General features: G+C 38.6%; 1 protein-coding gene across 1 annotated transcript in view; it reads left to right on the top strand.

Annotated features, from left to right (window-relative positions):
• Positions 1-20,928, top strand: part of pebp4 (phosphatidylethanolamine binding protein 4) — a 59,402-nt gene extending 38,474 nt beyond the window's left edge. The window contains exons 5-7 of the mRNA XM_023343723.1: positions 9,195-9,240; positions 10,814-10,927; positions 20,722-20,928. Of these exons, the coding sequence (XP_023199491.1) occupies positions 9,195-9,240; positions 10,814-10,927; positions 20,722-20,813 (252 nt within the window). The 3' untranslated portion in view covers positions 20,814-20,928. The remainder of the gene's footprint in view (positions 1-9,194; positions 9,241-10,813; positions 10,928-20,721) is intronic.
• The last annotated feature ends 6,777 nt before the right edge of the window (positions 20,929-27,705 follow it).

Here is a 27,705-nt window from a genome sequence, read left to right on the forward strand (position 1 = left end):
TGGTAAAGTGATACTGCAAAATACTTGCAGCTGCAGTAGCAGTAGAAAGTGGTTCTACACATGTACGCCACACTTTGTAGATTTTTAAAATAAAAAGTCAAAAACCCATTTATCATACTATTTCACGTCACTTTGTGTGGGTTTTTTTACGTTAAATCTTGAACGCAGTCATTGAAGTCTGTGGTTGTAAGATGACAAAATGTGACAAAGTTATAAAAAAGGTTTGAATACTTTTGTGAGCCACTGTATTAAATATACAGCGGTTCGTTAGTTAGTTCCAAAAGTCAGGATCTTTCACAAAAGGATTCGACAACACCACCATCCTTTCAAAGTCAAGGGAACAGACTCACCTTGAAACACTTAAGTGCTCAATTACACGCCTGTTGATTCCCTTTAATTTCTTAATAATTAGATTAATTGAGTAGGCAAAGAGTTCGTTCTCTTGTCCACCTACTCCTTCCACATCCTCCTCTCCTTCTCTCCTTCCTCTACGTCATGCACACACCCACAAGATATTGATGCTCATTTACTTTGTGTCAATGTTCACACCTCATATTATTTTAATTCTGTCACGACAGTTTAATAAGCTTAAACTTCCTCTCCTGCCCCCTCACATCTCTGCCATCCCTGTATGTGTTAATCAAAATCTAGCATGTGTTTGTACACACCATCTTACTTTCAATCTCTGTGGATTTCTCGTCTTGCAGGCAGAAACCTCTGTAGCCATGGTAAAGATGTGTGTGTGTGCGGGCGTGTGCGTGCGGGTGGGTGTGTGTGTTGCAACGACGACATACTCAGGCAGGGATTTTCCACTGCCACCCCCGTTAGTGGGAAGCCCTATTTGGGGACATGTCAGCGCCTTGTTTGCTTGTTGTGCTGATGAAGCTGGGGGTGGGGCGAGTGGGCAGCCTTGTTCAGGTTCCAGGATTCCCTTCAAATGAGTCAGCCAGCCCCCTCTCAAACAGACTGTTACCTTGGGAACTCAGGCTTGGGCTTCCCTCAACAGTACTAAAGTACAGACTCATCAGCACCCATACTCCCTTACACCCCTACACGCACACGCACACACTCTAAAAGGACCAGCACCGAAGTTAGATAAAAATTAGTTTAGTAGGTTGCTCTCACTTTGGTCGTTTCTCTGCCCTGTTGGGTCCAATCTGCTCTCAATCTGAGAACGAGATGGCCAAACCAGCTCAAAGTCTTTGTTACGGTGTGTTGCATGAATGTAAATTAGTCTGAATATATGGTTGAGATAATGAGTCTGGTAGCTACTTTCTTAAGTGAGTGATTCCAGTGATAGTGTCCCTTCCTGCTGATTAACACGACCAAAGGATTGTGGGTTTTGTGTGTCAAGTGATTTCAATGATGACTGGAGAGTTAATAACTAGACTGTTTATGTTTCCAACTTGGATTCATTACCAAAGCCAAATGAGTTTCTGTTGTGAACCCATTAGTCCAGCAGGCTATTGTTAAGTGGGTTAATTTGTTGATCCATTGAAGCAAATCAAGGGTGACTTCCCCCACCGATTTTCTCTCTCTCCTGTTCAGACCATTTTACCGCGCCCCGCTGATCTCCCATAGAGTTCTCTATCCTACTCAGATGGGTAGATCCTTTTGAGCCGTTTCAGGAATTTAAAAATGGATGAAGCTTGTGAGAAAAATCTAGGAGCGATGTACTATTCAAAATGCATTCAGAGTCATAGAATGCAGATTTATTAATAATCAGCAAATCTAAATAATAATTAGGATGCGCAAAGGCTTGACTTCAACCTGATAGAACACTTTTAGGTGCATTAGAGTAGAGGCATCATGTTTCACATAAAATATGTGATTTTTACATATTGACATAAATATTCACCCTCTTCAAGTCAACTAAAAGCACCAGGCTAATCTAAAGGCCTGTGAAGGAGGATTAGGCTGAAGTAAATTAGGAAGGTATGGAGGAGCAAAACTACTTAGGCATTTATAGGCTAACATTTTCAAAAGGAACCAATGAAGGGACAACAGGATTGGGAAGATGTGCTCATGTCTGTGTAGCAAGAAAGACAGGTAGCTTTGACAGTTCTGCCTCCGTCTTTCCATTTTCAGACGTGCAATAGAACAGACCTCTGTGTGATGTTCAAAGCTTGGAATATTGTGTTAGAAACTAACCCTGCTGTAGATTTATACACAACTTTCTCCCTTACCTGCCTGCTGTGTTTCTTGGTCTTCATGATGCTGTTTGTAACTAATGTTCTCTAATGCCCCTTTCCACTGGCTCTACTTTGGCTGCTTTGCTCCACTCTTCTTGGAAGTTGTGTTTCCCCGAACCCTATAACGCATGCAGCTGGGGAAGATGTGTGAAGCCACACCTCCACACATCTTACAGTAGGTGTTGCGCTTCATAACTGTGCAACATGAGTCGTCATTTTTCTGAGACCACAGAAGAAGAGAGAGCTGTGCTGTTGCTGTTTTTTAGGATTATGGGATTATTCTGAGATTTCAAATGCTGCGGATGCTGTGGATGTGGCAGGAAGAAGAACAGTATTTATTAATTTAGAAGATGGCGGTAGTTATTTACCATGGAGTACCTAATCAGCCCTACTCATAATACCTAAAAAAAGTGGGTACTAAGCTAACAAAAACAGTAGTGGAAACACCTGCAAAGCAGCCCGAATAAAGTGGAGCCCAGCAGAGTACTTTACAAATTTGCTTGATTGATTGAATAATTGATTGATTTTTTACCAAGTGTGACAGTGCACATTTATAAATGTACAGTGTTGTCTTAAATATAGTGGATTTAGCAAAATGATCATTTCCATCTGTAGTCCCATAAAACAAACAATACATTAAACATAAGAAAAACAATTAAAACAAATAAAAACTATATATAAAGTCAGAAAATCCTACTCCGACTTCATACATGATATATGTTATGTTCGGCTTTCACAAAAATCCCTGTGGCAAACATTAAAGTTGTGATGAATTATCCGACAAGATGAGACAGAAAGTTCAAGGAGTAAGAATACTTTCACAAGTTACAATTATTTGCATGCAATCCATCAATTTATGGCACATGGAGTGTGATAGCCGACAATTATTGACGTTTCTGGGACTGCAACCCATAATACCCACAGACAAGTGACCGTCTGAAAAGCTGTCAAGAACATCATACATACTCTTTGCAAGTACATACTAGCCGTCGACTTTGAAACTCCTTTAGTTGTTACCAGCTCTAATAATACCTGTAATAATATTACCCTTCTGTGACTCTACATCAGTGGATGAGCTATACTTAAGAAATTGTGAACCTGGTGACGATTCTCATAACTGGGTAGTTTTCTGTAGCATTCTGTGTTTGTGGGCTTGAATTTAAGCAGAACCACAAGGATATCATCGAACACCTCTGAAATGCTGTTAAACGTATGGATGTGTGTAGATATCACAATGAGAAGCTGAAGAGATGAGACTAGAAAGTCATGTGCTCTAAGTGCACTCAGTTGTAACATGACAGAGAAATGACATTCAATCACACGTTTTCAGTTGAAGAAGTTGTGAATATCTTTAGGCAGTTTCGACTAGCATGTTGTGTTTGTAAATTTATGATAATAAAACTTCACTTTGTCATTTTATCATTAAAAGAAAGTCCCACGATTTCTCTCTGTCATCATCAGTGTTTAACCCACATGCCCCGAGGTTTCTTCTCAGTACACAGACTATTAATTCACAATAACCCTGCAAATGAATGGGCTGATTGCAGCGAGGAAGAAGAGGAGGTAGTCATAAGCACTTGGCTTGAGCGGAATAGGCGATGGGGGGTGGGTAGTGGGGGGGTGGCTGTGGCAGTACAAGTCCAGCCTCAGAAATAGAGCTGTGAACACCATCTGTCATGCTCTCTCTCCCCGTCTGTTAGCCTGACTGCAAGTAAAAGGGAGAATGATGCTCTGAGAACTGCATTAGAAGAACGTGGGTGCTGATTGTCGTAGGTGTGGGTTTACAGGCTAAGCAAGGGAGGGAGAAGTGGTGGATATTCAAGGAGGTGCATGAGTAACTCTTGCTGACAAAGGGAAGCACGCACCCACACAAAGAAAGAGAAGGGTTCTTGGGCAAGTGGGTATTCCTGCTGAAATCGCACCCCTGCACCCACCCACCGCCTCTTCGTGGACTCCTACCTACTGGCTCGTGTCGGAGGATTCCTAACGGAAGTTATGTTGACACATTATACAAACACACCACTCATCCTCCGGCCTTGGATTGAGGCTTTTTACCAAGTCATGTAACGTATTTAGTTTATTTTCATACAGGAAGAGACATTACCTTGCTAGCCACCCAAAGACTAGCTGTGCATGCCTCATAATTTACGCCTGTCATAAATTATGTTCCTAGAAATCTTACTCATTATATCTGATGTATTATAAGTACTGGTCCTGAAACAGCTCATGAATACAGTGTCAGGATGTTACGTGACCCACAAGAAAAGGCTTGCCATGTACTGTAGCTTTTTCTAGACTTTCAGTGTTATTCATTGCTCATATTGTGTAGGTTGTTTGAGATCTTTTACTTTTGTTCAAGTCAGAGTGTGAAACAGTCAGTAAGACACAAAAGCAAGCTTTGCCGCAATGAGCAACAGAGGCAGGATGAAATGTGTGTAACACCACAGCTGGAGACACAACAGTGGTATATGAACAGGCTGCACCTACACGAAACAGAATATAGACTAAGAAATAGATCTTTTGGGAAAAGAAAATCTTTAAAATAACCCACGAAGCATAGATTCAATCTCTTTGTTTTTTTGTAATGCTCTCTTTCATATTTGACTCTATGGTACTGTTTTCCATGATTGCTCATCTCAAGCGGCTCAGAGGTCTGGGTCAGATGTACAACAGCTTGCAAGAGCTTTGTCATCTTGAAGGCAATTTCCAAATGAACATGTTTCCTGATGTAGTGTGTTGAGCCCCGCGTAGCCGCTTTTTTAATGGTGAAAGTAGAGCAACTGGATCCCAGTTTTTCCAGTGGCGATGCAAACTTACAGTTTGTTAACCTAACCTCCTCTGATCACGTTTGATCACATGTTTAAAATCAGTGGCAAAACTCTGAGATGCCACATATACCGAATGTACATGCCAGTGCCAGAGAATCAGCAGCAAGCGCTATTAGTCGTTGCAGAAACAACCCAATTATAACATTATTTATTCTCTTGCCACATTAAGTAGACTCTCTGTTTGCAGTCAGTTCAGTGGATAAAAAGCTTGAGGTCCACTGCAAGTCACAACAGTCCAACCTACATTTTGATCAATGTGGCTTTTAAACACTTGGGTGCACTTGGAGTGTGTAAAATTGACAGAATTTTAATGTCGAGATCATTAAGGATAAAATCATAACAAATAAAACTAGACTGTAACATTTTTGTAAATGTAATGTTCTCCACCCCTGTATTTTTGTACCCTTCATCCTGGGAGTGGAGTCTTGGCATCTGCGGGGCTTAGGGACCACAATCACCTGCGAAGAGCTGAGATCATGAAATACAGGAGACCCTCTCTATTTTAATAGGTGTAGCACATACTGTAATATGCATTAAGGCGGACTTTGAAACAACTGTATTGGCAGTATTGCAGAAGCTAACATCAACTTCCTTATCTCTGCTCCTGGGAGCACAACCAATGAGCACTAAGACAAAAACAAATGGCACTCTTGGATTGGCTGCTTTCCAAACACCAGTCAATATAGTGTCAATTAGCATTGTGTCTGAGTATTTCAGTTTCTCAAGCTACATCTTCTTTAAATATTTTAGATATGCTGTACAAAACAAATCATAAATAGGTGAATTTGCTCTACATTTAAAACATGATTAAATCCATGTAAATGTTTTGAATTTATATAGCTCATTTCCCGTCCTACTGACCACTCAAATGGTTTACACTACATGCACATTCACCAATTTACATTCACAAATGCACAAATTTATACGCCAATACACAACTCAATAGGCAACCAGGGGCACATCAACATGTGACTGGAGGAAACTGAAATCATTTCTACGACCTTGAATTGTAAGACAATGTTCTCAGAAACATATTTGTGTCATGTGTTTGCCATATATTCATTTATTCACTCAAATCCCAGTGTTTTACAGTAAGTCGTATTGAACAGTTTACTGGTATAGCCCAATGTACAGAACATTGATGCTTTTGCTGCTTATCACATATTTTGGCAGCAGACTGCTGCGTGTAAAACAATGAATGTGAATATAAGACCTGAACCTGCCCTACAGTGTCCAAGGCCTGAGACACACTGCTTCACAACTTTTGTTTTCAACCCTTTTGAGATATTCCAGGAAGGTGTTTTGCTTTTGGTACAAGTCCAGCGGTAGATATTCTTGAATCTCAAACAGGATCAATTTAACAGCCTGGCAGGAGTGAGTTTGGAAATAGATGTAGCTGCAAAAATAAAAAAAAATGTTGTGCAGGAATTGAAATTGAAAAGACTACTTTGCTTACTTTGTTTTTTTGGTATATATGAAATGAAACCTTTTCACTTTTCTCACTGATTGCTGAAGGGATGTTCAGTCATTCAGCATTATTGTCAAATCAGATGTTGTCATGGGAAGACATGGTTTGCACATCATTTTAAAGTACAAATCATCTGGGGCATACTATGCATAGCAGATTTCTTTGTGTGCCAAAACAAAAAGAATGTCTGAACTAATAAATAAAATCTCTGAAACTGCAGAATATGATGAGTTGGCTTGGTGTTGGGCCAGAGGTCTTCCCTTCTGTTTTCCATAATTGCTTGCTTAGTTTTAGGGGGGGTTTTTTTGTTGTTGTTGTTTTTTTTTTACACAATAGACCCATAAAGATCACTTACAAAGATCATCTTCAACTTCCTCCAACTGGCAAAAAACCTCTGTTGTTCATTTTAGAGGAAAATTCCTCCCACCCCATTTATGTCTGGGTGTGTCTGGGTTTAACATGAAATAATCAAACAGTGAATACAATGAAAAGAAGATGGAGTGAGAATGTTTCAGCCAGTTTTTCTTCGTTTTTATTGACATGTAAAATTAAGGCATCTGTATTTATCTTTTCTGCCTCGTGACCTGGGTTATTTTAGTGCCCATTTGTTTGTTTTGCCTCTTTATTTTTTTAACATGTATAAAATCAGTTTTATTTAAGACAAAGAACACAACACATTTAATTAAAGTCGAATAGTCTGCATGACTGACAACTTAGATAATCATTTTTTAAGTATGAATTTTAATTAATGGCCTTGCCCTACATTAATGCATTTTGAGCCTAAAATTTATACACACACATTATATCGATATACCTGAGTCATGAATGAAAAATGAAAACATTTGTTTTAAATATAAACAACAAATCAGTAGATTTTTATCAGACTCTGGGAATATTACACCCCACAGCGAAGACCCCAGAGACCGTCGCCCATGAAATCACAATGTCTTACATAGTCCTTCACTCTCAAATCAAGCTTGGCTAAACATAAATAAAATCCAACATTTTCTGCAATTTGTTTTGATGTCTTATGATTATCAGAATAAGTAAACATGTATTTCTGCTGCCTGCTATAGATTTGTCTTCTATTAATTGGCAGAAATTCAATGTTGTATTCATTTGCTGTTATTTAAACTCCGTGTTCTTTACTGAAATTAAAAGGCCAAGGGGTGCCAGGGAAAACGAGCGAGAGCTGAGCATTAAGATGTGGGAAAATGTTGACTACCTGTTGCTATGGCAATGGGTTTGGATCCTGCAGGCTGCAGGACTCTTGCTGTTTCTAAATAAAGCTATTTTTTTCGCACTGATCTGTGGATGAAGATACTCACAGCTGAAGCTAATCTTCTGAATTGTATCAGTCGGAGTAAACACTTAATACTTTCTGTGAAACATCCTCAACAGCCGTTATGGGATTATAGATAAGATGGAGCACAATGAGGGGCACATGCTTGAGTACTGATGAAATCCTCAGTAACACTTGCAGGCTGATTTGAGCTGCGCTGATGTTGATCAAAGTTATAAGGCCAACAGATTTGGAAGTAATTGAATTACAACTGTATGTTTCTTAATACAAGGTTTCAGCATGTGTCATGATGTGATGGGTATCTTCATATCTGCCAAAATCATATTTTTGTCTTCTGTACAAAATGTGATTAGAAATCATAAAATAAAAATTAATAAAATATAAATTTTCCATGTGAAATGTTTCAATTTGTGTATGTATTTATCTGTTCAAATATGTAAAATAATTAATCCTAAAAGAAATTATAAATAAACATGGTTGCTCCATTACCAAAATGATCAAGTCAACATTGCTGTTCCGTTTATACTGTAATATTAGTTTGTTTAGTCCATCTACTTTAAGAGAAGCTAAATATTTTTTCTGTTCTCAATATAAGCTATGTTCCATTTAATCTGAAGTCATCAAGTAAATCAAAATGTCAATTTAAATGGAAGAAAAATGAGGGAAACATTCCTCTATAGTCCATCTTTTGTCCCAGATTGCTGTCTAGTAACACACCACCTTGGTTCCCCTGTAGGGGGAGCCTGTGTGCAGAGAAACGAGGACACTAATAGGTGCTCAGACCACACACTCCTCGTTTGTGATGGGGACTTCCATTCTTGCTTCAAGTGGGTTTGGGGCCATTTCACAGACAACATATTTAGTCATTTTCCTCCCACTCAAGGATGCAGCCATCATGTAGTAAATACCCAAGTTTATTAAACAAACGTGTCTGTGTGTAATTTTTGCTGTGTGAACAGCCTTACTCTCTGTGTGTTTCCTGAGAAAAAGGGAGTTCAACATGACATATAGATGGTAAAAAAAAATCTAAAAGGCTTATGAAATTTACCTGATATGATTAGCTTCTGATATGGTAATAAGATGTCTGTTTCTAGGCAACAGGAGATTAATATACAATTAATAATATGGGAAATTGGAAATCCTCTCACTAGTTTAATGTGCTTGGAAACTGTCTTTTGTCTGCAGTTTGTTCCTTAATTTTTAGACATTGATCTAACAACATCTCTTGTGTGTTTCACTTAAATAAACCAAAAAAAATGTGACCCTATCCTGCAGAAGAGCTTCGAGTAAATAAATTTATAAATCCCAAACAACATTTAACACCATTTAGCAGCTAAGTATTAGTTTGTAGGAACACTTTTTGTTTGTGATTTACCTGACTGACTATGTAATTGCTTTACCAGGGCTACTCACTGGAGAAAGGAGAAATGCAAGGCATGACTCTTACTGGTAAGACTGGAAAAATTAATCTATTTCAGTTATTCAAGTAAAATAAAGGGAAACAGATTATCTAAAGCTTCTATGAATGAATTTTGTGGGTTACAGTTCATAAATACCCTAGATGAGATTCTAGTTCAGTTTCTGGTCTACACAATCACGGGGAAGACTGCTGACTTGACAGTCATTGACAACCTCTGCCTGAATGATGACCCTCAAGATAAAAGCTGGCTATTCACAGAATTATATACCTAATGATATAAAAGGAAAGTTAAGTGGAAGAAAGAAGGCTTAGTGGAAATCAGTTCAAGACTATTTGTACATGTTTGAAAAGATGTAGCTTACCAAAGTTGTGTACGATAACCTTAACAAAAAATAAACAAGAATAACCATGAAACAGTAAACACGGCAATGCAAAATGACCAAAAATAAATTAATAATTGTTAAAAAGAAAAATGCCAAGAAGAACAAAAAGCCAAGAAAAAAAATTGACAAGATTAACACAGGTAACCAATGCTTTGAAACGATTGTGAAGTGAAATTCTTTCAGGAGTTTGAGGGACATTCACAAAGTCCATCCATGTTGCTTGATGTCCAGTGTGACATTTCCACAGTGAGTGATAATTTGGTGTGCCATGGTATCTGCAGGTGTTCCACTGAGTTTCCTGAGAGCATATTCTGAACAGAACATGGAAACAGCTTTCTGTAGGTTAACATATCTGAAGTAAAATTGTGTTTTCTATTCAATCAATTGTAATATTAACATTTTTAGTAAGCATATCTGGGGTTTTAATTGTAAAAGAAAAAAAAAAACCCACTTAATTTGATTTACTTCAAACTGTTTTTTAAAAATAAAACAAGTGATCAGAAGGACAGAGAAAACATGTGCACACACAACCAAGAACAAAATAATTAGCTTACCACTCCCTTTCTGTTTGAAAAATGTATCAATGTGTTTCATTGTGTCATTTCTTTTATATCAGTTAAAGTTTATTTTAACTAAATCAGAAAAATAAATTAAGTACACTTTTGAGCTGCAGCTCTAGCATTCCTGCAACTGTCTCTGTACGTATATGCAGCATTCATTACATCCTAATTATTTAAATTAAACAAATAATTGCACAAGTTATGGGAATCATGTCTCCTTTTTTAATGCTTCTACATTATTTTTGAATGATAAACTGGTTGGTGATTTTATTTACAGGACGTTTAACAGTCATAAACTAACTATTATGATTTTTAAATACATTATGCTTAAGCTTTTTGCTGCTCCTTTTTTTTCTTAACCAGTCTTTAAAGCAGATTTAGTTTCAACTTATTATTTTGTGTTTTAAAATAAATTAGTCAGGCAACATCTCTTAAATGCACGTACATGTATATGAGAATATTTACACGGCCATTAGCCAAAATACGAGTACGAGAAAATTGCACACAATTCAGGGTCAGAGTTTTATGGATATACGGCTGCTATTAGTGTAATGCCATCTAAAAAAAACAGCAATCCATGCCAGGGTTTTTAATGACTTATATTTGATACAGCAGCTCAGCATTGCCAGCTCTCATGATTCTGGTTCTTTGTTTTGCAGATTACCATCCACCGACGCCGCCGCAGAAGACTGGTTTCCACCGTTACCAGTTCATGTTATTTGAGCAGCCTCCTCACACAAAGATATCACTCACTGAAGAGGAGTCTTCCCGTGGTAATCACTCTGCATCTTTAGATCGCAGAAATGTGATCTACAACGATATCCTAAAACACTGTAAATTCTAACGTTTTGTTACTGAAGATTACAGCAAGACATTCAAACTCCTCATTTCCTCTCATAGTAACCACAACAAGTCTTTCTTTCCCTTGATGAAAGAAACGTTGTGGATCAGACACATCAGTGGACTTGTTTTGTCTGTTCTCACAATTGTAAGGTTTTGTTGCATCATTTGGAGTTATTTTTGGTGGGCAGTTTTTGTTCGAGTGCATGAACCCAACAAAGAAAATGTTAATGAGGTTAGTGAGCGAGTCTGCGGCTGTGCTAATGCCCACCAGGTCAAGACGAGTATTACTGGCTCCCACGCACACCTGCATGAGTCCGCCTGGCTGTGTGTTGGTAAACCTGAAATCCCCAATCAGCGGTGTCAGTACACATGAACGAACGGTTCAATTTGAACATTAATTATTGTTGATATCATTACCATATCTTTGTTTGTTTGTCTCTCAGAAGTCAGTCTTGTTTGTGCTGCAGAGCTTTTGTTTTCGTTCTTGTTCTAAAATAACTTTTCCACTGTCTGAAGTCAGTGGGAAGGTGCGAAGCAGCACTCAGATGAACAGCACAGCAGCTCGCAGGAGGCGTGTCTCCCTGTCTGTTCTACTCGGGTCACAGTTGATGATTTGAGGGGAGATCGGGGCGGTTGGAGACTTTCAAGCGCGGCGCCGGTGAACAAGTGGAGCTGCCAGTCTCTGCTGTTTGAAGTTTTGACAGCTTTGTCAGCAAACAGTCCAAGCACATTAGGCTGAGGTGTGTTTGATGTTTAAAGTTTTGGGAAAAGAAATCTCAGAACAGATGAACTTTTTTTTGCATTTGTGCTACACCCAAGTCACATTTGGGTAATTTTCAGTAAACCTTCATCACATTGTTAAAACAGAATGTTTCAAATATAATGTTTGTAATAAAAGAAAAAAATACAAATAGTCTGACCCCCCCCCACCCCACTCCCCACCACCCCAATTTTGAAGCAATTGCAGTTAGCGGATCCACCCATCCTTAATCTGATGAGTTTAACTCCCGTTGTCGCACTTCCTCTCTCCTGCAAAATCTATTCAAGGGAAATTTGATTAAGGAATTCACTCTTAGATAATCAAATGTTTCGTTTGAAGGGTCAGTTCTTGGGAGAATAACTGCTCATATGAAGAGAGCGATGGGATTGAATGTTGAGAAATAAAGGTAACTCATGTTTTACACACACATCTCAGATCATTAAAAAGATACATTATTTTTAATGATTCAATTCAAAACCTGAAACTCATATAGGTTTATCATTTAATTATAGTGTTCTCTTAGTGAAATTCAAAAATTTAATTTGCCACAAAATTTTATTATTCAACACTTTTGAAAGAAATACTTTTTTTAAATAACACAATCATAGCGGCGACCGCTTACTTGACATCTGTCCAGAAGAGAATCTTTATTATGCTTTGGAAAGCCAAAGACGGTCTTTTCAAAAGACGCTGGTTGTTCCCAGAGTGTGGATAACAAACATATTACTGGAAAGCTGAGTGGAAGGAAAAGGTGCAAAGCTCAAATTTAAGGGTTTGTGGCAATTTCACCAGATATGGAGTGCAGCTGGAGTCTTTATTTTAAGCGCACCACCTCACGTATATCAAGAAAATGGGCAACTACTGTGGCATTGCTTTTGTTAAATCACTCTAAACGCATTGGGTACTTCTCGTTTAGCCAACTTGGACACCAGTTTCTGATGGGAAAATGGTGTTAAATGCAGAACTGAAGTTCAGCCTCACATAGGAGTCCTTATTCTCTGTATGGGAGTGGGCCTTGTGGATCAGGATGGAGTCGGTGTGAATCAGTTCCATCTGTATACATAATATTGTGAGTCTTCAGCTGCATTGATGGTTTGCTTCCGATGTGTCATCATCAGCCTTTTGGAGCACTTCTTAAAGACAGGAGTGAGTGTGGCTGGGCAGTAACCATTAAAACAAGATGTTACAGAACACTTTGGTACAGGCATGACTATGGATGTCTTGAGTCATGGTACAGACGGTAAAAAATGCCAGCCTACAAACTCGTACATAGTTTCTTCTTAGATCAAATTTGCAGAAATAAACTTTTGAAATATATCCGTTTGATAATTGATAAATTACCCAAGTTTTACTTTTAGAATAAAGCTGCTGAAACAAATTAACTTTTCAATTATATCCTAACAAGATGCACCCGCTGGAGATGCACCCTTGTCCCTAGGCACCCCACTAGGGAGAAGGGTGTACAGAAAATGGATGGAGGCACCTGTATTTGGTTTTGAATGTGTCTTTCTATTATTTTACCTGCTGTATTGTCATTGGCCTTCACGACCATGTGCACAGTATGCACACTAAGACAAGAAGAACAGAGGGAATCCCATGTCTCCCACCTCCTCCGTTAAGTATGTTCACTTATTAGCATCTGTCCTCCCTCCATGTGGTATGACACACAGAGGATTCTTCATAACCGATGACATTAATTGACGTGATTTGTGAAGGAGAGCATTTAGCCGTGGGTGGAGGACTCCTAATGATCGTTTTCCACTTCCAGTAGTGGAGTCATTGACTCAATTTTATTTCTGATTTGCCGTCTCTCTTCTTTTCATCTCTGACCAACAGTTAAGTAATAAGCACTGGCCAGAGGGGACTGAACAATTAAGAGGTGGAGCAGGGGCTGTTGTGAGAAACCGTGGGAGTCTGCTTTGCCTCCAGGGTTAGGGTTATGAATGTGGGTCAGTGAACTGATGGAGACAGCTGGTTTGTTACATAAGGATCTACAGGGGGCTGCAATCTTGGCACTGGGCACAGGGGCGTTATCCTAGGGAATCCCCATTGCTCTGGCTCAGGAAGGCTGTCCCTGACTGGTGACTGCCCCTGTGCCAGGGAGGGGGGTGGAGATGGGGGCGCATGCATGGGCGTTTAAGCCCTCATGATACTTGTCAGTCACTTGGCAAGCCCTTATTATGTCCTGCTACTGTTCGGTGTCGACATGTCAGTTTGTCAGGGGAAACAGTGTTACAATGCCGGGAGGGAAAACCCAAGGCCTTGAGAGCGGCTGCCTAGTGTTGTTTCAGTTTACACGATACACTCCGCATACACTGTTCACACATCCAGTCGGCCATCTCCTGACCTTAGCAGCCACTCTAAATGTGCAGATCTGCCAGCCTCAAAAACGGTTTGAGATTATTTGCTTGAAAAAAATAGAAACTTATAAATAATACATTGCTTTGAATCCCGCAGCCGCTTTTTCCTTCATTTATTTCTGATGGATTGTAAAAACAAGGGTGACGATCACGTTGTGTAAAAGAATGGATCAGAGAGGAGTTAGCTGCTGGATCCTACACGTTGCTCATCTTGCTTCCCAGAGCCTGTACTGCCAGCTCAGCACACTCCGCAGTAATTGAAGCCATTTGCAATGTTGTAGTGTGGTAATGGGCAGATCCATGTCTACCACCCACCCACAGCCTCTACCATTAATCAGAGCTGCGAGGAGTCAAGAGAGCCAGGATTTGGTTGCTATAGCAGGCCCAAGTTTTAGGCTGGAGTCAGCTGCTTTAAAGTGACATCTTGACATCTTGAAATTGACAGGTTTGGTTTAAAGGTTTTAAGTCTTTAAACTCACGAGCTTTGATGTGAAACATTTATCAAAAGCATATAGAGTAATCCTTAGCTTTACGTTTTTTAACACTTGCATTTAAGAGCAAGGACATACAGTAATTTCACTATAGCTGATCTGCACAAATATGTGCATCTCTATAAAACTTGATCAATTTAGGTCAGATCAGAACTTTCACTTCTTTTTCAAATGAGAACGTAGCACACAAGATTAAATTACATGCACTAAAAACATGGGGAAATAGGTTACAAGTTAAACTTAACTTTTTTAAAATACAATTTTGTGGCTTTTACTGTGCCCTGGAAGGCATTCTTTCTCGTTGGATTTTTACAATCTTATTTTTCCTGGGATTTAATTAGATAGTTGAACAAGTAATGTGCAGTTGTGAAAAGGAAAGAAAATATTGCTTGTTCATTTATTATTAGTGTTATTATTTTTGCAAATAAAAATTTGACAACTGTGGCAAACATCTGTATTCAGTATCCCTACATGAACATTGTCCTGTAGTTTTTTTCAGTATGTCTGTGTGAGTCTGTGAATATACATTTTTAAGATTTGCAGTTGGATTTAGATCTGGGATTTGATTGGATCACTAGAACATGTGAATATCCTTCAATCAAAATTGCTTTGTTGTAGCTCAGGCTGCATCTTTGGTGACATCAAAACCTCACAGAATGTTTATCTCACTTCACAATGAGTGAATTGATCTTTTTTACTCTAGGAGGGCTCAAACATTTTTGGTGGATTTTTTTTTTCCCCCATCAAAGACGACTTGGTTCTGAAAATTTGCCCCATAGCTCAGACATACAGTGCATGTTAGAGATTGTTGTCAAATGTTATGAACAGCCAGTCTTTGCCAGGAAGTCCTGCTGCTCTTTCAGTGCTGCCACAGCCCTCCTGGCAGCCTCGGCTCCGCATTTCCTATCAGTTTTGGAGGAACGTTGTGTTCCTAGTTCCATTTCTGGTGAGATGCACTTGTTGACAATTGCAAGTGTTGTACACAGATCTATTTAAATTTCCTGATTGACATCTTTCAGTGATGAGATCTGTTGAGGAAAGGCTTTCAAAGACAACCTGCAGTAGTTGGAAAAACCAGGAAAGACAACCTAACGTTTGTTTAAGAATTCAAAATTTGTATACCATCCACCGAACTTTATTTGACCAGGTTTGTCTCTTTTGCAAGCCCACTACAAGATCACAGATACCCAGTTACAATACAAAATCATGTACATGTAACTAATTTTCTAGTTCATTAATTGATAATTTATTGCATTTGAATTATGTCACAACGAGAAACGTAGGAAAATCGTAAATGTATATACAGTACTAAAAAATAAAGCTTTTTTATTTCAGTTTTTACTTTTTAAACAATTGGTATGTTCAGTACTGTTGCCATTAATTGTACTAATGTCCTAAGTACTGTATTAAATACAATTTGATATAATGGAAAATGCATCCTTATTCGCTTAGATTTAGGTTGAATAGTTGAATTTTGGAGTTTCTATGCTTGTTCATGTTGACCAGTTCGATGTTTTGGGGGTTATTTTAATGTAAAAACAACTTTAGGTTTGGTGATTTGGGTATTCCCTGGAAAATTAGACTTGTTCACCTCGCAGATCTAACAATCTACAGCATTAAGCTTGCAACACATTGAAAGTTAAAATCAACAGGCATGTTGAGTTTTCCCTGGTTAATCCCTCTCCAGCGGTTTTCCACACATCCAGAGATATTGTCTTGTGGCTGAATCCCGGCAGCAACAAAGTTCCTCATCCTGAAAATAAACACTGCAATATTCCTGCATCTATTTTTATAAGAAGAACCTCAGTCAGGCTTTTACTCTGATATGGCTCCTTTGACTTTACTGCGAGAAAAAAAGATTACTGGATTTTGAGTATATCTGAGACAGTGTAAGAGGTTTAACAGGGACACCGCCCACACCACTAAATGTAGCAGTTCTCTGTCACCTCGCAGCAGTCCTGATCTTCCTGCCATACCCAGGCAGAGAGATGCAAGGTGGAAACAAAAGGAGAGGCAGGAAGACGCTAACATCGCCCTCAGGTCCCACACTATCTGTCCTTTCCATGAGCGTGCAGATGGGAGAGGCGGAAATGTGTCTCTGCACTACAAACAAGCACCAGCCTATTTTAGGGTCACTTGTAAGTCTAGACATTTGCAAGGTACCAACCAGCGCGATAGCAGCGGATACTGAGAATTTACTTCTTTTGGAATGAGCCCCAATGATTGCACAGCTTTAGACAGGATTATGTGTGCAGAGTCTTACAATCGCTGCCTGACTTTGACTCCAGTACTTTTTAGAGAAAATGTTGCCTAACACCGCCGTAAGGCAAGAAAACAAAAACACAGATGAAAAAGTATTTTTGCTTCATTGTCATAATAGTGAAATCTACAACATGACATGTCAGATATGTCCCAGTATTTTATGTAAAGTTCATCTCCAAGCTGTCTCCCCTTTTGCAGTAGCTGGAGGGTGAGCGACCTCGTCGTGGACATGCCAAGGAGTTTGGGGATCTGCAGAGGCGGTGCATTATCTGAGACTGAAGCACAGACCCATAAGGGTCTGCTGAGGCCATGCCCTTTAATGCAGACAGGTCACTTGACTCCATTGCCCTCTCATGATTATTGGTGGCCTCCCTGCTGGCAGTCTTCATTCACAGAGATGACCTGCTGAGATTCAGGTACTCATCTGCTCATCTCCCAGTTATTATTCATCCTCTTTCCCCCAGCTGAGCTCAGAACCTGACCCGAACTCAAAGCCACATGGAAGTGTCAGGTTTTGAAACTAAAAAAGTGTGACGGGTTGGGAAAAAAATTGTTTAGGTATCGCTCCACAATGCAATTTCTGCTTACTTTTCAAAGATCTCTATAGGAACTAATGATTACATTAAAAAGATAACATGTAGAATATATTTAATATCAATTAAGTCTTCCGATTTGTGCCTTTGTTAATGGTGAGCTACATCAATCAGGCATAACATTATGACCAAATGAATAATAGTGTGCTATTACACTCTTTTCTGCTTAGACAACCCTGACCTGTGGAGGGATGTACTCCAGAAGGTCCCTGAATGTGTTGGGCAACAAGATGTCGGCAGAAGGTTTTTCTACCTATAGTGCAACTGGGTGTAACATGTTCCTCAGATAATGCACATGCACCCAACTATCAACATGATGTAAAAGTACACAACAATAGAAGTCACTAGATATATACATAAAAAATAAAATAAAGGACAAGTACCTCACTCTGACATTGTTACGGCTATTTTACTTCTACACTATCAGTTCAAGCTAAAGGTTCATGTAGAAATAGAAAGAAAAATAACTCTTGCATGTTTCTTTCTCTTAAATGTTTTTTCTTTTCTTTTTATTTTGTATGTCCATGTTTCTTTTGCATGCCTACTGTGTATAATTTAATCATGTTCAATATTAATATTATTTAAAAGATGTTGCTTCAGTGGAGAACAAGGGGTCAGTAGGAGCATGCTTACTAATCTGGAGCTATGTAGCATCAAACTACAATGAATTGTGTATTGTGACACCTTTCCATCAGAACCAGTATTCACTTATTTTTCAATAAGACCTAGCAACTCATCTGCTTTGCTCGCCACTTGCAATAGTGAGTCCATGACTCACAGCCGGTCTTCCTTTGAACCTCTTTTCACATACTCTGAGTAATGCAGACCAGAAACACAACAAGGTTGTTCTCCTATCCCACTTCTGTAAACCAGTGACTGTCTCAACAAGGAAAAATGAATATCATTAAATTTGAGAATGATACAGCCATTCTAAGCCTTCTAAATGGGGAAAAGCATTATCATGGGTCCATTGTGGTTGAGTCAGTATTCTGATGTGACTTTAGATCAACACCTTGAAAGCTCAAGGAGGGTCCCTGCTAAACCCTCACAGATGAATGGTGCTAGTGATGTAGATTGTAGTGCTTGAATTTTGTTTTATTCAGATATTGTTGCAACAATAAAAACAATATATTTACTTCTGTTTCAAATCTCAGCTCAGATGATGGACCTTTTTTAAAGTTTTATTGGTTGGATGTTTTGTATCACTGCCTGGTTTGCTCATTTGTCCATAACCTGGATATTAGTTTTATTTGTGCCTGCTGTTGCTACTGTTCTGCTTAGCAAAACAAAAACTTTAAGTTTTTCTGCTCTGGACTTTTTTGCCTGCTCAAAATTGGACTCATTTTTTCTTATTGTGTGTTTTTGTCTGACCAGTCTGCAAATCTATTTTCCAAAAGGAAGCGCTGCAGTTTTGAAGATGCTCTAATTCAGTCGTGTAGCCAGTAACACAGTCACACTTGTCAAATTTGCTCAAATCCTTGTTCTAACATTCTGCTTCTAACTCATCAACTTTGAGGAGTAACTGTACAGTTTCTGTTTAATATAGTTTAAACCTGATATTTCTCTACACAAAAAAACAAACTTTTTCCCTTCAGAATTTGACATTAAATCAGACTGAATTTATACTATCTTAAGTCAGGAGTAACAAAATAATTTTAATTTGCTGTATTGAAATTATTGGATTGAATTGATGAGAGTGCCTACATACAGTGTAGACATGAGCTATAGAGCCACTCAATGAGGAAGAAGCTATTTCTCTATAAACAAGACAAAAAGAAGCAAGATTAGTGTCTGCAAATACATAGAAGGGCAATTTTCATTGAGACATGTCCTGTGGTCTGATGAAACTAAAACCTGAATTGTTTATAAATAAAGATTATTGTTATATTTGGAAGAAAAAATAGGAAGTTTGCAAACCTGAAAAAAGAATAACCCAAACTGTGAAGGAGGGGGTGGCTGAGTCATGAAGTGAAGCTGTTTTGGTACAGGAAAGACACTTCACAAAAAGTAACGTGATGTAAAAGGAAAACCATGTGGAAATATTTCAGTAACATCTCTGAGCCTGGGCCAACTTTAAAACTTTCTTAAAAATTAGTGTTCCAAATAAATTATGTCCCCAATCAAATTGGCATAAGAACAACAAAGTCATCTTTTTTCTGTAGCAGTCACCACAGTTGAACAGTGTGTGTGAGAAAGGCAGCCTTCAAACCTGACTCAGTAACATCAGCTCTATCAGGAGGAATGAACCATAATGCCCAGCAAACTAGTGGGAGAAACTTGTAGAAGGGTATCTAAAATCTTCAATACTCAACCCACTAACAGATTTTGGTATTAAAGATAATCAATGGCTCTCATTTCACCTGTCAGAGTTGATAATCTTATGCTCGATCATTGTGTGTTTCTAATGCATGCTGCTGTCTGATGGCTGAAAAGTGACACCATATATATCAGATGAAGCAGGATGTTAAAGATGACTTTTGTTCTCTTTAATCCAGGCATATTGAGATTTGACCCCTATCTGAGTCCATTCTCTCTATGGATTTGGACCATTTCAGAAGCTGGCTTTTTCAACTTCCCAAGGCAATCCTTGAACAGCTGTTAGTGTAATTACCGCACACATGGAAATACCAGAATGTCCCCGATTCCCTGGATTACAGTACAAAGCATCAAAGCATTGTCTGATGCACATGCAGACATATGAAGACGCAGACATGCACTCTTTCTTTGTGGAATCTGTTGAAGTTTGCAAGTTTAAAGCACACAGGGTTTTCTTCTTGGAATCATAGTTGTGAATTTGTCCTCTTTTTTTTGTTAAGGGAGGGAAAACTGCAGGGAATCAGTGGTTGTCAAAATCTTAGAAGTGATATTGTCATACCAGCCGGATGGCCGTCTGGTGTTTGTTTAAAAGGGGAGGGAAGAGAAAAAAAACAGTCCAGGCGATTGAATCATATCTTCTTGCCAATACGTCCTTGCGTTCCCACCTCCATCATTACAGCAACATGTTTTATTTTCAGCAGAGCTGTTCTCAGTGACTCACATCCCAGAGCCATGTGTTGCTCAGTTAGGCCTCAGATCCCTTAAACACAGACCAAGTGGTCAGAAGAAATGCTCTCGTAATGCACTAGAGAGTGCACTCGGAGTACAGCTCATTTCTGGAGTGTTTTGCTGGACTGAAAGCAAACCTTAAGTTTTTTTTCTCTCAATTCTTTTGCTTAAATGCTAATGAAAATCTGTGTTTTGTGTCTTCTGCACCTCCAGGTAAATGGGATTTTCAGGCCTTCGTCGAAAGGTTTACGCTTGGGGAACCAGTGGCTGCCTTGCAGTTTCTCACCCAGAACTACAAGGACTAAAGGATGCTCAAATACTTCTATCAGACTAAGAATACAACAGTACAATTATACAAACTAAACTATTTCTTCATTTGTATTGTTTCCCTGCTTTCCATGCATTAAACAGTAGAAATTCTTCAAAGCTTGCACCAGCTTCTATCTTATCGTTGAGTTCAAGAGATATTTCCTCTCTGTGTTGCTCTAGCTGAAGGGTTTTTGATGTCGCCCCGTATCTCTGGTCTTGTGGTTGGGAGCAAAGGATTCGGGAGATAGATTTCAACTTCACTGGGGATTTCTTAATAGTTTCCGAACACAGACGACAAGAGAAGGAAGACGGCCCTGATATCACAACTTAGTGTGGAAAGAGTTATTCTAATTCAGGGGCCGGAAACACGTCAGGGCCAAAAAAAGGAAGTGGGAGGTGAAACTAAGACCGCAGCTCAGCCGGATGCTGCAGTGGAACTTGAACTAAAATACTCTAGAGTGACAGGACAAGGGGGAGGGGCTGTCAGGCATGTCATGCACCAAGTTAAGGGAACTTGCTGTTTGTGTCATTGTTTATCATATTTCCATTGACCACTCTCACCCCGACTGGAAAAAATGAGCTGCTTTCAGGTATCTGGTTTATCTGAAGAAACAGCTGCTGAGTTTTCGATGTGTCCTTCAGTATAACTTCAGGACAATGAACCCGTTTTGAACTTGAGAGAGTTGCATAAGAGCCTCACCTGGCAGGTCTGCAGAGGATGGTGTGGGTAAACTTTTCAACCCATCCACACTAAAATGCTCTACAGACTTTACAGGTCTTTGTAGAGGATGGGTCAGACTCCCGTCCCCCGCCCCCATGAAGAATATTGGTTTCTAACCAGCAACTCTCCTCCCGGGAGTGTTTGTATCAATACCCCAGATGTCTGAAAAAGGGTGGATTTACATGAGTGACTTTGATGTTCTGATGATCAATCTTTAGTTGGTGGTTTCATTGACCCTGGTTTGGTGTCTCATCAGTGGGATAGGCAGGAGCAGGTAAAGGAGGCTTTTGTGCCTTTGGTGGATAAGCCAGCCTTGGTAACCCCCAATGTGCCCTCTCCATGAACTCTGGAAGATCATTGATCAATTGTCCAGCATGTGCTTTGTTTGCCTCCCAGACTCAGCAGTCAAAGCACCCAAGTTCACAAACAAAACAACCAAAACAATACACACGGGCCCACAGTAAGCGAGAAAACCCACTGCTTTTGAACGCACAATAAGTACCCATCGGTTCGAGTGCTGCTCCTGACCTTGATTTGCTCGTCTTATTTGACTTATAAAATCACATTTCTAACAACTGGCAAGTGGAGGATAATTCCACACTCATTGTGAAGCATGCCAAGTAGGAGAGCATTCTTCCAAAAAACACCTACTTGAATCCATCAGTACAAGACTGAAATGCCAAGATGTGCACTTCCAAATGCACTGTGCATTTTTCCTTCTCCTTTATGTTTTAGAGATATCCTGCCAAACCAGTTGGGTTTTGCCATTCAGTTTCCTCGAACGTGTTTATTTTTACTCCAAATGTCAAGAGTTAAATGTTATGATTAATAAAAATTGACAGTTATAGTTCAGTGCTGGAGAGTATATAAGCTTCTCACTTTCCCTGATGATGTGAATAAGGCTTTCAAAATTTTCTTTACTGAAGTCAATATTACCGTAGTTTATCATTTTTATAATCAGATCAGTTGTCTCATTGGCAAAAAGTGAGATAATGCAAGATAATGCTAAGAATTATTTCACCAGAGAATTTCTGAGTTACTGCTTTTAAGAGGAACATCTGATCAGTTAATATTCATACAGTTTATATTTCCATATCTAACTGCACATGTTGGATGCAGTTTGAATTCCTCAGGAGATTTGAGTCCTGTCTCAGAGTGAAATTTTTCTTTCATTCATCCATGTTTCTGGGTAACTGAATCTTTTTTTTATTTTTTTATCTAAGCACATATTTTCATCTCATCATATAAAACTCCATAAAGAAGGTGACCTTTAACATGTCTTCTGGTGAAACTATTGGAAAGTTGCAACAAATGTGTGGCCAAAAGCTTCTCTAATTTTATTTTCATTTGTTTTAGTTTTGTGCGAAAAGTACTTTGCTTCCTTTTGCATTCATTAAACTCTACTAGCATCTGTGGTTATACAAATCTATGATACATGTGGGTGACCTGCACCTGTACCGTTTCAGCACCTGATTCATACAGTGATTTGCAAATGTATTCCTACTTTTCCAATTTTTTTTCATGTCAGAACTACAAAGTTTAATGTTTGTCAGTGGAGTTTTAAAGAGGACGTAGTTTGTAACTTTTGAAGTGGAGGGAACATGATACAAGGTTTTCAAAATCCTTGTTGTGTAAAAATTGAAAACTGTTCATTTGTGTTCAGCCCCCCTGAGCCAATATATTGTAGGAACCTTTGTTGCAATCACAGCAGGAAGTCTTTTGGGATTTATCTCAACCAGCTTTCCATCTGTGAATGTTAAATGTTCTTTAATTATTATTATTTATTCCTCTAAAGCATTCAAAGATAGCTCTGTCTTCTTTTGGGTCATTGTCCTCCTGGAAGGTGAACCTTTTGAACTAGTCTCTGGTCTTTTGTAGCCTCTAACAGGTTTGCTTCCAGAATTTCCCTGTTTCTCTTCCATCCATCTTCCTATCAACTCTGACCAGTTTCACTATTCCTGCTTAAGAAAAACATCTTTATTGTATCATTATGGCCCATATGCCCTATTCCTTGGTCTTAATGATTCTGTTTGTTCAATAATGTTCTAGCTGATGAAGTAGGCTGTCAGCTGTGTTGAGACTAAGCTTGAATTACAATCAAATTGACTCTATTTACTATATAAATGTGTTTTTGAGGTCATTGTTAATACTTTCATTTTATTTCGAGGAATCAGAATAGAGTGGGTGGAACACAGCAAAAAACCTGAATCATTGTCTATAACTATACACTTTACTGTGATGTAAGAAAATGTGCAAGAGTTCAATGGGTATAATTACTGTTTCAAATCACTGTACACGTACATCTAAACAAATAAAATATCATGGAAAAAATGTCCTATTTTGTGCCATTCATTTCAGAAAGTGAAACTCAAGCAGTTTCATTGTTTGAAATATTTAGAATATTTTGCTTGAAATATTTTGAGCCCTTTATTACTTGTAGTCTTGGTGATTATGTCTTAGGCTAATTAAAACCCAACATTCTGTGACTTAAAATATTGGAAACTCATGTTTTCACACCAATTAACATCTGCAATGGTGACCTAGAAATGGTCTCTCATTCTGGGTCAGTCACTGATGTTTTGACGTGCAATATCGTCTGCTGGTGTTGGTTCACTGTGTTTTCTAGTCAACCGTAATATCTTAAAGCACTTCATGTTTTCTGCTGCTGACAAGATCTATGAAGATGCTGATTTCATTTTCCAGCAGGACTTGGCATCTGCCCACATTGCCAAGGTTCAATTACCATGGTGTAAATTTGCTTGACTGGTTAGCAAACTGGCCCCAACCAAGTATTCAGTATATAGAGACATACTGTACATACTCTTTAGAAGTCTAACATTCCTGTTTAAAATATTCTATTTTAGTGATCTTGTATAATAGTCACAATTTTGAGGCACTGAATTCTGTGTTTCCATTACATATACACCATAATCATCAAAATTACAAGTAATAAAGGCCTACAATATTTTACTCTATGTACAAATAATCTAAGAGAGTTTCACTTTCTGAAATGTGTGACAAAAAAACTGAACTGTGTGACATTAAGATTTTTTAGATGTACATTTATGTCAACATCTCTTACCATATGTGACCGCTATCATCTTTAAGTTTCCTTTATGTCTGATAAATTAATGAATTTATTTCATTAATTTATGAAAATTAAGGAGAAAATCCACAGTGTACAATCATTTAAGTATTTTTGAATGCATATTGTTCTCCATATTTTTATTACATTCTATGTTCTGAATAAAGTTGTAGATTATGCTGGTGGTCTGCATTTTAAGCAACTTATTGGTCGTGTTTAGTTTTAACTAGATAATAGTGGTGAACTTATTGCACTCAGTCAATATAAAATGAAACAGCATTTGCTCAGTTGTTTGTCCAGGTGGGTATGTTTATTTTTGTAGCTGTTTCACCAACAACATGGGATCATTTTAGCCATCTTGATTATATGTGGAAAGAAAAAACAAAACTAATTTGACTATACATCCATAGTGCCTTGGAGGTTTTCCACAGCACTTTAAAATGGGCCCCTGCTTCCATGGAATTCCCATATGCAAAAGAGCTGGGCGATGCGCTTTGAGCCAGGTCACGCCACAAGCCATTGACAAACAATACAGGCCCTCCCCCGTGTGACCCGTCTCACAGTCGAGGAAACAAGCCTGCAACAGGTAGTGTTCCAGCCGGGGTGGCCAACTTTCCAACCGCAGAGATACACACACTCTCCCCCTCCCCAAGGTAAAACATCACAGTACAGAGTCCCAGGCCACACCTGGATTCTCTGATGGTTTGCATCCATAAACATGACAGGGGACACCGCTGTTTTTTGAAAGTCTGTGTGACAGTACGGCTCAGGTAGCAATACTTATTCAAACAGAGTAACAGGAAGATGAGGCAGCAACTTTAAGGACCTAAAACACACACTGACACACGCAAGCCATGTGATTATTCTGCAAAGGTTTATATGGTCAAGTTCTTCTTGTTTTAACATTTTAAATACAGTTTTAATAAGGATCTTTGTTTCATGTTGGAGTATAATAAGTCAAATCCTTAGCCAAAATTCAATACTAAAAATATATTTATATGAAAATAGTAAGACCAGCCAGGCTTTAAATATGCAAACATTTTAGATTAAACTTATGAATGCAATTGCCCTTGAATGCAATTTGATTTTTCCCACATATAGAGGTAAAAATGCAAATAATTTGATGGTTTCACTGTATTGTGATCCCTTACCTTTGATTAAAACTAAAAAAGTAACAAACAGTACAACTGTGCCTCACACAAAATAATACAGATTATAGTTATCTGTAACATATATCAACAGTTATTGTTATTTTGACTCATAGATTCAAGCATATAAGAAAATATGACAGTAGCCTGTTAATTAGCCAAACTTTTTGCAGTTCTAGCCAGCCTCTTTTGTATATATATATCACTCATAGTTTGCCATCTGAAGTTTTAAACAGTGTTACCTTAATACAACTGTTGTCTGGTGTATCTTGAGTTTTCAAAACATAAAAATCTGTGCTCTTTGTGACCAGAAATATTTACAGACATTCAGCAGCTGTTTCTCAGTCAGCTGATTGGTAGTACACAGAAATACTTACCAGATTTTAAACTGTAACTTTAAACTATGGGGTAAACTGTTATGGTTAGGGGATTGTTTTGAATTTAGATATTTTCGTGGTGGGCAATTAGGGATGGAAATGCATTTGAAAAAAAAACATGTCTGGGTCAGAATATTGCAAAAAAAAAGATTGGGCTGTGTAAGAAAAACAAACTTTATTGTTGTCATTCTGCTTTACCTACAGTGATCAGACCGTACTTAGCTACTACAAGAGGCAAGCTTGAGTGTAAAGACTTGCGTTTGGTAATGAGACATGCAGGATCAGCGACTGCTCTGTTTGTGTAAGCCCCCCAAACACCAAGCATGATTCAGACTAATTCTCCCACACACTGTTTACACTTATGCTTCATTGAGTATTATTAATTTCTTAGGTCTGTGTATGCAAGCACTGACATGCCATTAAATATTTTCTGAAAATATTCCAAAGGCCTTTGTTTTGTTTGTCTTTTTTATAAGTTAACCGCACATATATAATATAAAATTAGAAAATATTAGATAATATCTTCACCCCAATTTAATAACCACTTCTCATGACTAAATGAAGTTGTTTTTTTCACATTGGTTATTTGTTCCAACAATTTTTGTTTATTTATTTATTTATTGTGTGTGTGTGTAACCAACTAATTTATAGAGGGGGCTTTTGTCAAACTCACCAAGTATATGGTTTTGTTTGTTTTTTCACAGTTTGCATCCTGGTAAAAATGCGAACCATGACGTGTCATCCACTGTCATCTTTTTAAGCGTCTGTGGCTTCCGATCACTTTTCCACTACTACTACTACTACTACTTCACCCGGAACTCGCATGTCCAAATACAGACATGGATGGGCGGGGCCGGACACTGCCTTATTTGGAGTTTCCACTCTGCCTGTTACTTGGACTCCATGTCAAAGCAAGTCTGTGCAAAGCTTTGCAATATTTACAAGCGATTAACTCCGTCAATTACTGTCTTTGTTTGACAATGATGCTGCTTGAAAAGGAGTTTGGACGCAGCTTTCTGCAACATAGTGCCGCATAAAGTGTGTGCAAGTTCACAGGGAGAGGGGGAGAGAGAGAGAGAAGGAAAGAATGAGGTTGGGAAAATGGGAACACCATTATCCAAAGTTCTGTCTGAACTTTTCGGGACAAGATGAGGCGTGATTGTAAAGTCAACAGAGCATGTTTTAATATCACGATATAATATATTGTGGGAAGACAGTCGTAAATGATGGATAAAGTTCATTGTGTGAGCGACAGGCTTTATAGTCACAACACTCTACAGAAGGTACCACAAGAACTGAAAATAATCAAGATTATGTGCTGCCATTATTTTTACAAGGCCAGGGGAGGAATAGAAGAAGGACGCAGCTGGGTGCGCTATCTCGATTTTTGTAAACTTAGATATCTCTCTCGGAGTCTTTTGCCTCCACTATAGTTTCCACTGACTGACGCGCGGAGAGCCTGCTGATGGGCGCCCATGTCCATATATGGTCATCTACGTCACACAAATGTTCCATCCCCCTATTTAACACGGGTAGACTGGAGTCCCCTGTCCAGCT

This window comes from Xiphophorus maculatus, chromosome 12 (genome assembly GCF_002775205.1).
Source record: "Xiphophorus maculatus strain JP 163 A chromosome 12, X_maculatus-5.0-male, whole genome shotgun sequence".
NCBI classification, from domain to species: Eukaryota; Metazoa; Chordata; class Actinopteri; order Cyprinodontiformes; family Poeciliidae; genus Xiphophorus; species Xiphophorus maculatus.